Source organism: Rutilus rutilus, assembly GCF_951802725.1.
Source record: "Rutilus rutilus genome assembly, chromosome: 19".
Classification (NCBI taxonomy): Eukaryota; Metazoa; Chordata; class Actinopteri; order Cypriniformes; family Leuciscidae; genus Rutilus; species Rutilus rutilus.
The window spans coordinates 22,704,359-22,722,358 of NC_140232.1; the positions used below are offsets into that span (position 1 = coordinate 22,704,359).

The following is an 18,000-nucleotide window of genomic DNA, read 5'->3' on the forward strand; positions in this document are numbered from 1 at the left end:
ACCAACACCAGCCGATGACCAACACAGACTGTGGAAACTTCACACTGGACTTCAAGCATCTTGGATTGTGTGCCTCTCCATTCTTCCTCCAGACTCTGGGACCTTGGTTTCCAAATGAGATGCAAAATTTGCTCTCATCAGAAAAGAGGACTTTGGTCCACTGTGCTTTATTAAATCCAGAGTCAACGCAGCCGTCTACCAGGACATTTTCAGAGCACTTCATGCTTCCTTCATTTTCCAGCAGGATTTGCACCTGCCCACACTGCCAAAAGAACCAAAACCTGGTTCAATGACCATGGTATCACTGTGTAATTACTGTGTGATTTCATGTAATATTAAAAAAAAATTAAATCCTGTTTCGTGGGTTTTATGAGCTGGAAGCCCAAATTATGTACAAATAAACAACTAAACACTTGAAATCGTTTAAGTTGTGGGCCCTGAATCTATAATCTGTGGAAGTTTAACGTTTTGAATGGAATTATGGAAATAAATAAACTTTTCAATGATGGGTCTGTATATATACAGTATACACTCACCTAAAGGATTATTAGGAACACCGTGACCATACTAATACTGTGTTTGACCCCTTTTCGCCTTCAGAACTGCCTTAATTCTACGTGGCATTGATTCAACAAGGTGCTGAAAGCATTCTTTAGAAATGTTGGCCCATATTGATAGGATAGCATCTTGCAGTTGATGGAGATTTGTGGGATGCACATCCAGGGCACGAAGCTCCCGTTCCACCACATCCCAAAGATGCTCTGACTCTACCATCTGAATGTCTCAACAGAAATCGAGACTCATCAGACCAGGCAACATTTTTCCAGTCTTCAACTGTCCAATTTTGGTGAGCTCGTGCAAATTGTAGCCTCTTTTTCCTATTTGTAGTGGAGATGAGTGGTACCCGGTGGGGTCTTCTGCTGTTGTAGCCCATCCGCCTCAAGGTTGTGCGTGTTGTGGCTTCACAAATGCTTTGCTGCATACCTCGGTTGTAACGAGTGGTTATTTCAGTCAAAGTTGCTCTTCTATCAGCTTGAATCAGTCGGCCCATTCTCCTCTGACCTCTAGCATCAACAATGCATTTTCTCCCACAGGACTGCCGCATACTGGATGTTTTTCCCTTTTCACACCATTCTTTGTAAACCCTAGAAATGGTTGTGCGTGAAAATCCCAGTAACTGAGCAGATTGTGAAATACTCAGACCGGCCCGTCTGGCACCAACAACCATGCCACGCTCAAAATTGCTTAAATCACCTTTCTTTCCCATTCTGACATTCAGTTTGGAGTTCAGGAGATTGTCTTGACCAGGACCACACCCCTAAATGCATTGAAGCAACTGCCATGTGATTGGTTGATTAGATAATTGCATTAATGAGAAATTGAACAGGTGTTCCTAATAATCCTTTAGGTGAGTGTATATATATATCCAGTATATGCTATTGGCTACTGGTTACATAAATCATAATCAAATTAGCTTAAATATTTAACGCCATATCATGCAGTGCGATTGCACAATGCAACAAACGATTGCACAATGCATAGAAAAATGACAGAAAACGGCTTGCGCAATTGCTGCTCAGAAAAACATTTCAGCTTTCATTTGGTGTAGCAGCCTTTTCCCTTCTCTTTTTGTGTGTGGCTGTGATGGTTTGTTGTTCTTGGTTCATTCAAACATTAAAAAAAACAATGTGCTTTCTTCCTCTGCACTTCGAGAGGAAAACTGAGGAAAAAGTAGCACTTCTGCCTTTCCCAAAATAGGCTAAGATTCCTTGATGTCATTAAAGTGTAGGCTATATATATATATTATATATATTTTATTAGAGTGGAAAAAATTGATTTAAGGCCCATATAGCCTAGCCTAAGCTAAAAAAAAGAATGTTTTGGCAAATGACTGAATTGGTTTTTTTAATTATCTTTTACATTTGCTATTTACATAATAATCATAAATGGGCCTTGTGAGGGTTATGATACATTTGAAGAAACATAGACACGTTTTGACCCTATAGGCTACGTGACTTTACACAATAGCTGTGCTGAAATGCTGAAAGGGTGGTGGAAGTGGAACTGAAACAACTTTAATTCTTTTACAGCAGGTAAATGCTGATGAATCTGCAAAATCATACTTGAATAAGGGAAGCCGTTAAGCAGTTTCACAATTAATAATTCCTGTTTCTAAGGTTTTTGAAAGTCACTTTTGAGGCAAGGCGAAACAAACCACTCGCTTTTACTGCCTCTTAACTGCCACAAGACAGGGAAGTGTGTGAGGTAAGTGGTTAAAATTTTAATTGGTTAAAATAGTGAATTTATCATGTATGAACTTAAAATTTGAACCTTTAATGATTTGTTTGATCAACGCTAATAATCAAAAACCCACAACCACATTTGTTTGCAGTTTCTTTGACTGGTCATATTAGCCAGTGTATTTTACTGAATCCAACTGACAAGACTTTCCACATTCAGAATCAAGAATTTCTGTCACACAGATTCAGCCATGAATCTGATCTTGTGGGGGATTGTGCTCCTCGGGATTTATGTCCAGCAATCAGGTTTGGAGAATTTTGTGACAATATATAAATTTGTAATAATATGTAAACGAATATTAAGAAATAATATGGCTTGCTGACAAATTTTTTCCCCTCAAATACTTTTTGTACCGAATACAGCTGGTACCCAGTTAACACAGAACGTTCCCCTAATGTTATTTTTTGGTTATTTTTTTGGGAACCAAATACTTACGTTAGGGGAACGTTCTTTTTTGGTTTTATTTTTATGTAACAATAAAATAACGTTCCCAGAACGTTGCTGGGTGGTTACCATAAAAAATAACGTTCTGGGAACCATAAACTAACATTCTGAGAATGTTCTGGGTACCAAAAACTAACGTTATGGGAACCAAAAATTGTTAGCTGGGTATAACTTCAAAATCAAAATTTAATCACTGAAACAACTGAATCATGCTAATTCTTTGAATATAATACAAATCTGTGCCATAACAGATATCAGACAATATGTGTAATAAGTTTTATTATACCCTAAGTGTCATTCATTAATTTGGTGTCTTTCTGAAGTTTCACAGATAGATTGTTATTCAGCATTTTCGGTATCCACTGGGAAATGTGGTGGTCTGTTGGGTCAGGTTGAAAAAGACACCTGTTGCTTGAACCCTAACTACGGCTACACAGAATCAGATGGAGTCTGTAGGTCCTGTATGTAAGTTTCATTGATCTGATGCTTATGATGTTCATGTTCAAAATCCTATTATGATAAATGTCACATTGAGCTTCAATGGAGTGAAAAACCCCAGATGACGATTTTAAGATGGGAGAACTATTTCCTAACACATTTGTTCATTGTTCATATGTACTAGTTCATTTGTTTCCACAAAGAAAGTGACGTTGCATACATTTTCATATTAGCCAAAATAAATATAAAAGTTGAAATTAAATGGAAATTCACCCTATCAATTTTGTAAATGCATGTAGTTCGTATTGTTAACGGTTCATCCAAGTCTGTTTCATTTATGTTTTAATTTATTATTATTATTTGTTTGGATGTTAATCATAATGTGGTAACTCGATCTTCCAGAGAATATGACAGACTTCTCTCTGTTGACATATCCCAATCATTAAGTTCTGTATTATTAAATTGACTTAATCCCAGTCCGTTCACAATGAACTGCAAGCTTGCATCTTAAAATCCAATCAACACCCCGATGCATACCAAGTGTTTTTTGATAATCTGTCACAAAATGTACGTCACAATACATCTGACTGTCACTACTTCTGTTTCATCGCGACTTAAAATAATGCAATGTTGATATTCTTTTTTGAGGAAACCTTTTTAAATCGGTATGCACTTTTTACGGAACAATTTTGGAGACTTTTGCATGTTATAAATTCAGAATTGCGATAAATAAACTCACAATTGCGTGTTATAAAGTCAGAATTGCGAGATATAAACATGCAATTCTGAGAAAAAAAGTCCGTTTTAAAAGTTTATATCTCGCAATTGCGACTTTATATCACGCAATTCTGACTTTCAGAATTGACTCTGAGATGTAAACTCGCAATTGTGAGAAAAAAAGTCAAGTGGCTGGCATCTTTTTTTTTTTTTAACCACTGGCGGGTACTGCAATATTCCATAAAATGTAATGGGGACTTTAGTCTAACACTTCAAGCTACTGAATCAGCTGAACTGAAACAAGTTAGATCAAAGATGCCCATATCCTTTAGAAGAGTCTTGTATTTTGACCTCCAGGCCGCATGCAGTATGGACTCAGTGGTCTTCCTGGAGCGAGTGCTCGGTGAGTTGTGCAGAGGGAGTAAGGCAAAGGCGACGCTCTTGTTACGGAAATGGTATTTGCTCAGACCCTGAGAATCTAGGAACTGTTCAAACTGAACCATGTGAGGAAAAAGACTGCTGCCCAGGTAAAAAGAACATCAAGTAATTGTTGCATTTAGACATAAAGGCTTCTATGAGCTTTCTCATGTTTCCTTAAATTTGTGTTGTCCAGTGGAAGGTGGCTGGTCAGAGTGGGGGAAATGGCAGCCATGTTCAGTCACGTGTAAAAAGGGAGTAACAAAAAGGCAAAGAACATGCTCTAACCCGTTGCCACAATGTGGGGGCTCTTGTAGCGGTGAAGAGGAACAAATCATCTCTTGCGACACTGAAATAATCTGTCCGAGTAAGTATAGTTTTCTTTTTTCTACTTACTGAAGATACAAAAAATTAAGAACATGTTGCCATTTAATGTCTAGCTCATGGCGGGTGGTCCGATTGGGGAGCCTGGGGTCCCTGTCCAGCTACTTGTATTGTTGAAGGAAATAACATCCAGAAAGAACGTCGTAAAAGGACTTGCACCAACCCCACTCCATCCACGGTTCCACTTGGCAGAGACTGCGAGGGCGCTGACACAGACACCCGCCCTTGCAGCGGGCTACCTTTCTGCCCAAGTAATATACTTTGTTTTCTTCTAAAAAACTGCCAAAATGATGAGAATTGTAGAAACCAGAGATTTATATCTCTACTCCACAGTTGATGGAAACTGGGGCCCTTGGTCAGCTTCCTCACCCTGCTCTGTGACGTGCGGAGTGGGACAGCTGTTAAAAAGACGGTTGTGTGATTCTCCTAAACCCATACGTGGTGGCAGACCGTGTCAAGGTGAAGAGCAAAAACAAGATCTCTGCACCATTCTTGTCCCTTGTCCAAGTAAGTGGTGTGACACAATGAAATATTGATCTAAACGAACAAAAAAGCATGTGTGATAATACAGGTATTCAAATTCATTTCTTAAAGGGATAGTTCACCCAAAAATCTAAATTCTATCATTTATTACTCACTTTCATGTCGTTCCAAACCCATAAGACTATCGTTTATCTTTGAAACACAAATTAAGATGAGATTTTTGTCCCTCTATTCAAAGTTTATTCACCCAAAACTCAGACACTTTAAAATGTTCATAAAGAGATTGTAAAATCGTAAAATAAATCCATATGTATACATTATATATACAGTGTATGTATACATTATATATATATATATATAGTTTATATTCACTGATCAATGTTTACATGTGAATAAAACAAAGCCTAACTGAAATCTACTCATCAAATAAAGTGATCATGTCTCTTCAGAAGATAAACCTTTCGATTCAAATGGATTTATTTTATATTCTCTTTATGAATGTTTTGAAGAGTCAGAGTAGACTTTCAATGGAGGTACAGAAATTTCTCAGATTTCATTAAAAATATCTTCATTTGTGGTTTAAAGATGAGCCAAAGTCTTATGGGTTTGGAGTGACATAAGGGTGAGCAATTGATGACAGAATTTTTATTTTTGGGTGAACTAACCCTTTAACTTAATACATTTTTCTCTCTCTTTCTGTCAGTTGATGGAATGTGGTCCGAATGGAGTGAGTGGGGACCATGTAGGAAACCTTCCCCTAAAGAAATCAATTGTAGAGTCAGGGATGGAAACCGAAGGAGAGACAGGGACTGTATTGGTAGACAACACGGTGGAAACTTCTGTGAAGGAGATATTGTTCAACACGGCAGCTGCTATGACATTAAAGGCTGTAATAGTGAGTGCAAAGAAAATTTATAGCTCTGTCTGAAATTGCATTCTCTCTTGTAGGTACTACATTTGGTTTGATCCTTACTTCACAACCGTTAAAAAAGTATGTTCTGTATAGTATGAATAAAATGTCGGATGAAGTGCTTCTGCCATGTTGTCAGTCACGTGACCTAATGGTGTCAGTTGCGACACTTCACTGGCATTTAACAATTCCTCTGCAGCTGTTGCTTCATGGTATTGTAAACTGTCCATTGGATGCGCACTCAAGAATCTTGGCAGAAGTAGTTGGTCATCCGAGTACTTTTCACCTACTGTTTTACAAATACTTATACTATGAATTAGGACTTACTACACTTTTGGCGTACATTTTTTAGAATACAATGTACGGAAGTAGGCATATTCGGACACAGTGCATGTTTTTTTTTCAATTGAAAGCTACATTTTTATTGTTTAGTATCAATATGTCTAACATTTTACAAATTTACAAACTTAATGTTAAACAAAATGGACATTCATTACAATGTGAATGATGATATTAGATTATGGTTTCTTCTAGTTTCAGACAAAAATAGGATTTTCCAAAACATCACAGGTGGAAGGTCAGTTTTTCAAACAAATAACACTCTCAGGGTGTCACTCTCTTCACTCTTACTATGTTCAGTGAAAGGTGTCTTGTCAGAGTGGAGCAAGTGGAGTTATTGCAAACCTAACTGTGGACCAGGCTCTGCACAAACAAGAGAAAGAAACTGTGTTCCTGACATCTCTGCATACCGGTAGGGGGAAACATCTCATGCTACTAAATGAAAGAAGATTTTGTCTATAATAAATCATATAAGGGTGCAATTCCATTACATAAATGCTATAGGTTGTGCATTGTTTCACAATCAGTGTACATATTATTTGGTTTTCTTTATCTCTCATAGTATCCAAGACCTCAATATATTCTCAGGGGAGCCAAAGATGAATTGTACGGCTGTGGAAAATCGAACAGACGAAAGACAATGTCAAAATGTCCCTGAGTGCAAGGGTGAGGTTGTAATATTATGTTCAGAGCATATGTATATTAATTTTAGCTAATTAAATTGAATACATTTTAATTTAATGACATTCTCACTTTTATCAGGGTGACTGAGCACAGAGTCCAGTAGCTGTTGAAGACAAGAGGAAGAGGCGCTGTTCACACTAACTGTTCACAGCAGTTAAATATTGTGAAATATGCTACCAACAGAAAACAATACTTGCTTTGTTAGCTTTTGTTATATGGATTGGATTGAATGGTGATTAATGCTCACTTCTGTAAACAAGTAATGCTACAATGTGCATGTGATAAAAATGATTGATTGCTGATTAATGCACACTTATGTAAACCCTTATTTGCTGCCACAATCAAATATTAAAGTAATGTGAGAAAATGCTTGACGTCATACCTACAAACTAATCGAAGGAAGAAAAGATGCGAGCCAGCCAGGAGTCGAACCTAGAATCTTCTGATCTGTAGTCAGACGCGTTATCCATCCTATCTAAGCTATCACAAGATGCGTGAAATGGACCCGGAGATCGCCGGATCGATTCCCGCTCGTCCAAACTTTTAATATGAGGGTTAATGTTATTTATCTACACATTTAAGTCCAGATAATTCTGTCATGTGTAGAAATTAAAATATGTTTATCATTTTAGTGTAGTTGTTGTAGCAATTTAGGTAAACAATAAACGTCCAAACAATTTCAAGATTTGTTAATCACAACAATTATTAATAGTGGTAGGCTAGTATTAATAATAGTAATAGTAGTAATAATAATCAGGTACATAAATAACTTACGGCATAACTAAACATAAATAAACTAAAATAAATGCTTCTCATCTATTATTATTATTTAAAATATATATTATTATTAATAATAATAGTAATAATGATGGTAGCTATTTAGGTAAACAATAATAATAATAATAAGAGGAAGAAGAAAAAACACAGAAACGTCCAAACCCCTATTATATATTTTTTATATAATCACAACAATTATTAATAGTGGTAGTATTAATAATAATAATAGTAGTAATAATAATCAGGTACATAAATAACTTAAGGCATAACTAAACATAATTAAAATAAATGCTTCTCATCTATTATTATTATTTAAAATATATATTATTATTAATAATAATAGTAATAATGATAGTAGCAATTTAGGTAAACAATAATAATAATGATAAGAGTAAGAAGAAAAAACACAGAAACGTCCAAATCCATATCATATATTTTTAATATAATCACAACAATTATTAATAGTGGTAGCATTAATAATAATAAAAGTAGTAATAATAATCATAAATAACATAAACAACTATAACATAACTTAAGACACAACTAAACATAAACAAAACTAAAATAAATGCTTCTCATCTATTATTATTATTTAAAATATATACTATTATTAATAATAATAGTAATAGTGATAGTAATGATAATCAGGTACATAAATAACTTAATAAGTCATAAGGCATAAGTTAACGTAACAAAATAACTAAAATAAACTCTTCTCATCCAGGCAACCACCTGTTGCCCTGTGCCAGCTACTAACTGGACCATTAAAACAATGGACCACCAATCTCTGGATAGTTTCTTTCCCTATAGGCCAAGTAGATTTCACTTAACTCCAAAATAATTAAATTACCTGATACAATATACCTGTCTTTCTCTCGTATTCTAAAAACTGTAAACAAATGTAATCAAATAAAGTGTAAGATAAATAAAATGAACAAAACAAAAATAAAGGTACAAACACAACACCCATTATCCCCATCATACTCACACATGCGTGCGCGCAAAACACAAACACACACACACACACACACACACACACACACCTCCGCACAGTGATATGCCTTCTGTTGTGAGAACTGGAGAACCATCAATCCCTGAGCTGTTAATCACCCAACCCAGTGAACATCAGTAATATTGAACTTTCATCTCAGAAAACGCACACATAAATAACAAGGTAAACTAAAAACCATGTTTAAAAAAGAACCAAAAGGCATCACACACAGTTTTTAGAGACAGCTGTCATTGTTGGAGAATTGCATAATCAAACATTAATCAAATAAATAAATAAAAATAACGTGCTGAAAGAGCAATTTTAAGAAGCTGGCGGGTTTCATTTCCTGGCTTTTTTCCCCTATAACCTCGTTCCATCAGCACAGCCCTCCATTCACCATATGATTGAGTCTCAGACTCTTCGCAGTACCAGTTGCCAAAGTACTGAAGATGTGATGGTGGCTTTCTCTCTTTGTTGCACTTTCTGCAAAGAATGACGTCTGTCTTCCTCACATACTTTCTTGTGACAGTTCCAGTCTGCTCCCTCTCCTGTCTTCTCTTTCTGTATTGCTGAGTGGAGTAAGGAACCGCTTGACTGGATGTCTGTGTCTGAGCTGATGATGGCATAGCTGAAGGTAATGGGAGGTTGAAGAACATCACCTGTGAGGTACCAGGCACTGTAGGAAGCTGCACAGGTGGTACAATGAAAGGGAGAGAGACAGGTGGTGCTGGTGCAATGACAGGAAGTCCTTGATGTGATGGTGGAGCCTGTAAAATGGCCTGAGGTTGCGACCTCCCCTTGAGTTTTGCCTCCCCAGCAGTGTTTGGTGGCAGGATACAAAGGTGAGGCGCAGCCAAATTGCCGGAATAGAGAGTCGGTCCTTTCTGCATAGCCGCAGGAAGGTTCTCAGGTCCTGCCATGGGTGCTTCAGGGGCTTGGATACCCTGCTTCAAAATATCCTGTTCCTGTGACTTGCAACGCCTGCTGAACCTGGGAAAACATAAAGCAAACAATATTAATAAACATTTAAGCAATAATACAAAAGATGGTGTCATCAACTACTATTTGATCATGACTATGATGCAACAGCATGACACAGCTGAGATCACAGAGCAATTGATCACACCCTCGTCTCGTGTGTCATTGCTTTTGTAAAACGCCGCTGGTACTGTAGCTGTTCGTTTGTATGTGTGTTGGAAAGCTGTTTATGGAGATGGAACGTTGTACTGATTATGGATTCTTGCAGTCTTTTGAAGACCATGTCGTGAGCAATAAATCTTATCTTTCATAATGGAGAAGAAAGCAGATGTTGGACTCTTGTTGATTTGTTTCTAGACCCGTCAAAGCAGCCATAGCTACATTAAGTCAACCGCGTCAATTACTTGAACCCTCTGTGTGGCCCTCAGCTGCTTTAAATTTAGGTTTAGCTATAACAATGCTAATTTACTCACCATTGTGTGATTGTTGCAGCATTAAAGGTATAGCGGAGGATTTTCTTTTTCCGGGTGGATCATCAAGACTATTGGTCCTCCTAAGTGTCAATCATTCTGGTGATATGTTTACGTAAGGCCGTCCTACGTGCTCATGCACACGATTCACACGATGGCGTGCGGTCAAAACACAGGTTGGGCTTCCCATTGATGCCTCAGTCACGAAGTTTCTACTTGACAGGTAAAGTTTGGCATGCTATTTGGAGAAATCCATTTAAAATCACTGCTAGTAAAAGTTAATGTAAGCTATGATTAGCTCGTGCATGCTCTCTCCCGTGCACACGTTTAATAGGCGTTCCCTTTCGGGAGCAGGTAGAGTGTTGCGCATGTGCATTTTTTCAAAAAGTGGAGAGGGCGGTTCTTTTCTAAAATTCGGGAAAATCCTCCGCTATACCTTTAACTTCTGGGAGCTGGATGGTGGTCTCGCTAATCACCTTAGCATTGGTGAGGATGCACTCTCGGGTTGTACTTGTAAGCACGTACCACCATTGTGAAGCGGGACACCCTCACTCCATCACTCCATCACACCGCACCACGTTTGGGTAGAGGGCACAGAGCCTTGTGAAGATGGCCTCCACCACTCGGTTGCAGTCAGGCCACTGTGCAGGACTATGAGCCCCAACGAAACACCTGCAAATTACAGCAGAATACATATTATTAATTTCAATTAGTGATCCATACTCTGTTATTTGTATTGCTTTTTTTCCCTTTTCTATTCTGTCTGTTTTGCTTTGTGTTGTCTAGATGTTAATTTTTAATATCTGTGCATAGTTATGTTGTCTTGTTTATTTTATACAAAACTTTTAAGACAGTCAAGAACCTGTGTTTGCTAAATTTAACATACCTTTTGGTGCTCTCCACACCTGGTGCCACAATCTTCTTAGTGGCCCTGAATCGTCCCTGTTTTAGGGAGGTTTGGTGACGTGGTGAGTAAATGGTCTTCCTCTTGTCATACTCCCCCAATGCCTGCCATAGGGTGATTATCTTGACGCACTCTTCTCCAGTCAAGGCCAGGCGGTGGTTTCTGAGGCTAACCAAAAACTCTGCCAAGTCCTGCACGGCTCCATACCCCTCAATATTATCAGGTCCAACAGAATCCTAAAATGAAAGATATTTTAGGAACTTTTGATAGCAGCAATGAATACAAATATTCACATGAAAGCCATCATAACCCATATTTTGTTTACACACGTTAATGTACATTAAAAACGAAACTGGGCCCTTACATCATGTGAAGTGTTCTCTTCAGATGTCGGAAGACCAGTTTCTGCCGATAATCGGTCCACTGGGACTACATGAAAAAGGTAAACATTTAGTTTAAATTTGTATTTTTGCCTTTCAGTATGACATATATACATATAGAGTTAGTGTGACAAAAATTACCGAAACCTCTATGAATACTTTGGTAAACTCACAGCTATGTGCTCCAGGAAAGAGTCCTGGCTTTGAATGACTGTGCGGTGAGCTGGTGACAGGAGATGTCACTGGTGATGGAGGGACCACAGACAGTGATGACATGGAGCTGGTGACAGGAGATGTCACTGGTGATGGAGGGACCACAGACAGTGATGACATGGAGCTGGTGACAGGAGATGTCACTGGTGATGGAGGGATCACAGACAGTGATGACATGGAGCTGGTGACAGGAGGGGTTGGAGATGATGCTGCAGACACTGATGCTTGTGAAGAGGCAGCAGGTGTCCGTTCTGTATCAAAGGTGGGGACAGTGATGTCCTGAAACTCCTCAAGTTCAGCATAACCTTCATCCACTTCTATACCAACCTCAGTGGTCTCTGACTCTTCAATGGCCAACTTGTAGTCCTGCAGAACTTTACCAGTTTGCTGGTAAAGGTATTCCACTCCAATAAGCTCACCTTTAAAATATTAAAACAATGACAATTAGATAATATGCCAGGATATTATATTATAACTCAGTGGTTAAATGGTATGTGTTCACTTGAATGAAATTGTCACCAAAAACAACAAATAGTTATCTACCAGTGTACTTTCTTGGCCCAACATAAGGGATGATTTTCTTGCCCATAACCTCCTCTGCAAGAGTACTGACAGCATGACGCAGAAGATGATTGTAGGAATGTGGCTGCTGCTCATCAGTTGTTGCTGCCACAGCCCGGTCCTCATTCCACCTTGCAAGTCCATCCAAAAGATACGCCTGGAAGAAGGTGTCACTTGCCAGCGTACCTGTAAATTCAAAAAAGAAAAATAAGACCACACAAAAATGTCATATGGATAGACAAATAGCTTTTCTTGCAATTCTCATACTTATTTTAATATACAATTAAATAAAATCTTATTTTAATAATTCAGTGAAGTCACTTATTTACCTGGGATGAATCTGTTAAGGTGCAGGTGAAATGACTCAAGCGAAGTGGAACCTCTGGCACAGCGGTAGGTTGGCAGATGGTGCCCTCCCTTAACTAAAGTGCCCATCTGCATGTAGAGCTGTACAGCTAGAGGATCCTGGATGCAGGCCACATGCTTCCGCTGGGACTTCAAGATCTCTCTCATCCAGGCTGAGTTTATAAGTGGGACTCCCATGGTGTCACGACCAGCATCTCCATCAAATGCCTGAATATGGCTCTCAATCTGCACCAGGGTCTCCTTGGTCCCACGAGTGGTTCTCCTGCAATGGAGGGCTAGCTCGCTACGGCTGATACAGCGCAGCACATCAGCCTCGGATGAAGGTTTCCAGTCAGCTTCTAGCTCTGCACGTTTCGCCTTCTTCAGGGCCGTCAGGTCGACCTGGTCCCACATGAAAATACAGAGGCTGAGGCGACTCATAAATGTGGCATACAACTGGTGTGAGTTGGTGGTGCAACCCACAGCAAACCTCCGCATGAAGTGCCATATATCTAACCGGATGGTCATTTGCTCCCACTCTTCAAACATCCTCAGAAGAGTGTTGCCACAGCAGTCTCGGTCGACATACAGTACCTCGGGAGGAGCCACCCCAGCCACTCTGCCTGATGAGGCCTTCAATCATTGGCCCGAGACCAAAACCTTCACTGGCTGTGAGCACAGACATGATCACCTGTCCATGCTCATTGCCAACATTGGTTGCCCAGGTAGCAGTGCCATAGCTGCGTCCTGCTAGTTTTCTGGCCACTTTTTTGGTAGAATCCATTTTTAAGATCCGACCATATTGTGATGTTATTGTGGCCTTGATCTCATCCAGCCTTTGCAGGACATCCTGGGCATACACCTGCATCAGCCACCGGTGCTTACGGACAGAAGGCATTGAAGGAGCAGGTTCAAATGTCACAGGCCGGATCAGGCTCGACGTAACAGCACTGGCAATCCCCTTGCAATCTGTCAGATACTGGACTGTCTTTTGCAACCACACCTCAGCATGACGCTCCTGCAGCTTGCGCTGGATCTGGCTGCTGCTGTTTCCCAGCCCTCGCTGACGCATCAAACTTACTACCTCGACGTCACATGCAAGTTTTGATGTAAGAATGCAAGGGAACTGCACCCTGTGGCCAATGTCGAGCTGGGAGACGATATCATGGCTCCAGCTGATGACCTTCCTCTTACATCTTCGGCAGGCCAGGTACTCACTCAGATGCCACAAAGTATATCTTACCTAAGGCAAACACCTGCCTGATCTTTTGATGCAAGCCAGCTGAGGTCAGAAGTTCTTTCTGACAGTCTGGATGTGGACAGGTCAGGTTCACTTGCCACAGTTTTCGTGGCATCCAGAGCAGCAGGGGATGGCCAAAGTAATTCTCCAAGGGAGGACAATTACTGGTCTTCAGTGGAACCTGTGGAGGATACCACCAAAGTTTGGTCACCCTGCTAAAGATCAGCTCAGGATGTCCCTGTGCTGTCCACCTGAACAGAGCCTTGGAAATCCACCACTGATCCACTTCAGGCAGAGTGTGTATCCATCCAGCTGGAAGACAGACTCGTTGTGCTGGGGAAAAAAACAAAAACAGACATAAATACATAAAAAATAAATGCAAATTCACATTGCTTCCCTTTACTTTTTTATCCCTGGAATGGAAACTTGAATATTTTGTTGTATGTTTTAAATAATTATAAACGTACATGCCAGATGTGCCTTCTCAAACTTAGTTGCCTCTGCCAGCAGTGTGCTGTCATCTATCTCAATGGACACAGTCGGGCGGGTGAAGGTGGCTGAGGTCCCTGTGGCTGCCTCAATGGACACAGTTGGGCGGGTGAGGGTGGCTGAGGTCCCTGTGGCTGTTTCAATGGACACGATCGGGCGGGTGAGGGTGGCTGAGGGCCGCATACGTGCCTGGGTCAAAGCTACAAAACAAAACACAGGACAAACAGATAGACATGACTACAGAACAATAAATCCTAAAATCCTACAAAGCGATAAATACTAAACAAACCAAAAAAGTGTTATACAAATAAATGTTTACTTACAAGGTGTGGCTTTGACGGGGGAAACCAGCCTTTCTATGATCTTGGTCAGGCTTTTCTGGTCAGGCAACTTCCTAAACAAGAAGACAGGCGGTGGAAGTATGGGTGGTGGCAGCGTGCTGGGTGGAGGCAGCGTGCTGGGTGGTGGTAGCGTGCTGGGTGGTGGTAGCGTGCTGGGTGGTGGTAGCGTGCTGGGTGGAGGCAGCGTGCTAGGTGGTGGTAGCGTGCTGGGTGGTGGCAGAGTGCTGGGTGGTAGTAGCGTGCTGGGGAGCTTTCCCAGCATATTGCTCTTCCTTCATGGCAATGGCAATTCTGCCAGAAGGAAAGAGCTCAAAATACTCCCTGAAACTCGCATTGTTGTGGGCATGTTCTTGGGAGTCTTTGCTGCCTCCTGTGGGGTCCCTCTTCATAGCTGCCACCAGGTAAGCAGCATACCCCAGGGCATTTTCAGCCACCCACCTGAATGTTTGCCTGCAAAATACACCAAACTGGATTTCAAAGAAACCCAGCAGGTGCTTTCTGTTAGCTAGATCTCCGTGGTGCTGACTTAAGCTTTTCTTGGCCTTGTCCAGCACTTTCTCCGGGGACAGGGGTCTTGTGTACGGCTTTCCTTTGTTGGGCTCCTTCACCTTTGCCGCTTCCACTGTATCAGTCAGATTCAGGCTCCCATCAGCTCGTCTCCTGAAGCAAGGTTCCATCTAAATTAAAAAAAGAAGATATAAAGACTATAGAAAAACAGACAAACACATTAGTTAATACAGCTGTGCATATTACATTACTATATTTACTCATGATCACCTTGTAATGTTGATTATATATTATGCTTTGTGTGTGTATATTTTTCCAACAGTCTCAAAATGTTGGCTTACATATCAGAATCTCAGAATGATCCCAGAGTAAGAGGTCATTTTTTCAAAAATTATTATACCATTATTATACCACTACTTTCCCCTCTTTGAAACCCTCTGCTCTATTACAAGTAAATGTCATGCATTCAAAATGTTAGCCTACTTAGCTAAAACAAGTAAGTTTAGCATCAAAATATACTAAAAGTAGAAAGAATGGCTCTTGACGTTGATTGGTCAATTCTTGGTTAGTTACTAGGCTGAATCATGGTAGCGATACGAGCCGTGATTGGCCATAGCATACGAATCTTGGTTGCACCCGGGAACGTGATTGGCTGTCATAACCAAGAATAACCACGATTTACATGTGGCATGGCGTGCATGTGATAAAAATGATTGATTGCTGATTAATGCACACTTCTGTAAACCCTTATTTGCTGCCACAATCAAATATTAAAGTAATGCAATATGTGAGAAAATGCTTGACGTCATACCCACAAACTAATCGAAGGAAGAAAATATACGAGCCAGCCAGGAGTCGAACCTAGAATCTTCTGATCCGTAGTCAGACGCGTTATCCATTGCGCCACTGGCCCGATGACTGTCGAGAAACCACGTGGCTCTATGTAGTATGACTATAAGTTGTGTCTCATTTCGAAGGTTGCGCCCTCCTGTGGTCGTATTTGTCGACCGCAAACATTATCGAGGCTGCCTTATTTCAGAAAAGGAACCATTAAATCTCAAAGAAAGAAATGTATGCTCACGAGGAATAACAGTTAGTTTTATAAAGGTTACTTTTCTTGAATAAAACATCCTCGATGACGTATATGGACGACAAATGCGAACACTGGAGGGCGCAGCAGCCTTTAAAATGAGTGACAGCGACCGTAGTGGTATGGTTATTTTAAAACAAGTCATAGAGGTTTCAGAAAGCATGAAAATGCGTAAATGACAAGCCGTTGTTTTGGCGGACTATCCTTTTAAAATAATTGGGTAGATTGTCATGTAATTAAAATGGTTGGCAGATCTGTCAGTATGAGATAGTTATACTCTCTTATTATGGTACATCGTTTTGTATACAACCACATGTATACGTATAAAAGAAACTTCACGAAAGCTATATTATCATCCGCCGAAATAGCTCAGTTGGGAGAGCGTTAGACTGAAGATCTAAAGGTCCCTGGTTCGATCCCGGGTTTCGGCATTTTGACCCAAAACATAATAGTTTTAGTAGCCACGGCCATGAGTCATTTGTAGTTTCAAAAGACTCACAAGAAAAATGTGTCTTAAGAACTGAAATCAGCTGTTCTGTCATTTAAAATTGATCAAATGGATGGAGAGAACCTTTTAAAGAAAGAAACAGGTCAAGAGAAAACCCATTGTTCACTTTGAGTTTATGACAGTGGTTGATTATTTATATATACCTATAAAAATCTGCCAGAACATTAAACACATTACCTGAGCTAACTTTTAACATGTACATACGTCATATATGTGCGTATTATAAACACAGCTTATAATATTCCGTAGTCTAGTCTAGTGGTTATCACGCTCGTTTCGTATTAACGTCTCCGGTTCGAAACCTGGCTGAAACAAATTTATTTTCCTCTTACCTAAAAATAAACTTTAACAAACTTTACCATATAGGGCAAATGGTTGTGAACATACAATCCATTTCTCTTCTGGTACTATAGGAATGTTAGAATCCTGCAGTAGACCGTATTATGCTGATCAAAACATTTGCACAATGTTGGAAGTTCAAAGATGCTTAGGTCACACAACTGCATTAGAAAAACTGAAACACTGTTTAACATGCTAAACAAAACCACACAATTACATAATAGCTGTGTGCCAAGAATCTTGCTTTTGAAGTTATAGGCTATTAACTCAAAGCTACATTAAATCAGTTATTACATCAAACCAATAATGCTTCCAAGATTTACCATTTTCCTGGCCATTTCAAAGGAATTATAGATATGTGCTTCTCAATCCCTGTCCTAGAGACCCTCCACCACTGCACATTTGGATGTCCCCCTTACCTGATTAAACTCATCAGCACATTTAGAAGAGACTGCAAGACCCGAAATGGCTGTGTCCAATAAGGAAGATGTCTAAAATGTGCAGTGGTGGGGGTCTACAAGACAGGATAAAGAAGCACTGAAATAGACAACGTGTCACTAACAAGCATAATAAAAAACTACACATTTCTTTCAGCAACAAGATGCTCAAATGACTTATGGCACTAAAGAAACAAAAACCACAATACTTAACTCATTAATAATTAAATAACACTAATGTTCATGCCTAAATAGGTACATTGTGTCTACCAAATCAAGGCGTTATCTATGGCATATATACTTTTTTAATTTA

The 18,000-nt window shown here is 39.7% G+C and overlaps 2 protein-coding genes across 7 annotated transcripts; one reads left to right on the top strand and one right to left on the bottom strand.

Annotated features, from left to right (window-relative positions):
- The first annotated feature begins 2,024 nt into the window (after positions 1 to 2,024).
- On the top strand, positions 2,025 to 7,484 carry LOC311278192 (properdin-like). Of its 6 annotated transcripts, XM_084388839.1 has the most exons (12): positions 2,025 to 2,093; positions 2,178 to 2,265; positions 2,484 to 2,546; positions 3,069 to 3,210; positions 4,258 to 4,427; positions 4,514 to 4,684; positions 4,758 to 4,952; positions 5,035 to 5,208; positions 5,888 to 6,079; positions 6,734 to 6,845; positions 6,996 to 7,104; positions 7,196 to 7,484. In XM_084388839.1, the coding sequence occupies exons 3-12, from the start codon at positions 2,492 to 2,494 to the stop codon at positions 7,202 to 7,204; spliced, it is 1,329 nt and encodes a 442-aa protein (XP_084244965.1). In that variant the 5' UTR covers positions 2,025 to 2,093; positions 2,178 to 2,265; positions 2,484 to 2,491; the 3' UTR covers positions 7,205 to 7,484. The 6 variants fall into 6 exon arrangements, with proteins under 6 accessions (XP_084244965.1, XP_084244963.1, XP_084244966.1 ...); XM_084388837.1 differs by lacking the exon at positions 2,025 to 2,093 and having other exon boundaries at positions 2,167 to 2,265; positions 2,393 to 2,546; XM_084388840.1 differs by lacking the exon at positions 2,025 to 2,093 and having other exon boundaries at positions 2,393 to 2,546; positions 6,996 to 7,099.
- A 1,623-nt stretch (positions 7,485 to 9,107) lies between these two features.
- Positions 9,108 to 13,894, bottom strand: LOC311279053 (uncharacterized protein; the record flags this gene model as incomplete). Its single annotated transcript, XM_084390283.1, has 8 exons — positions 12,721 to 13,894; positions 12,374 to 12,577; positions 11,791 to 12,249; positions 11,602 to 11,666; positions 11,220 to 11,473; positions 10,886 to 11,005; positions 9,283 to 9,875; positions 9,108 to 9,130 (listed from the first exon to the last, which is right to left on the bottom strand). The coding sequence occupies exons 1-8, from the start codon at positions 13,283 to 13,285 to the stop codon at positions 9,108 to 9,110; spliced, it is 2,283 nt and encodes a 760-aa protein (XP_084246409.1). The 5' UTR covers positions 13,286 to 13,894.
- Between the last annotated feature and the right edge of the window lie 4,106 nt (positions 13,895 to 18,000).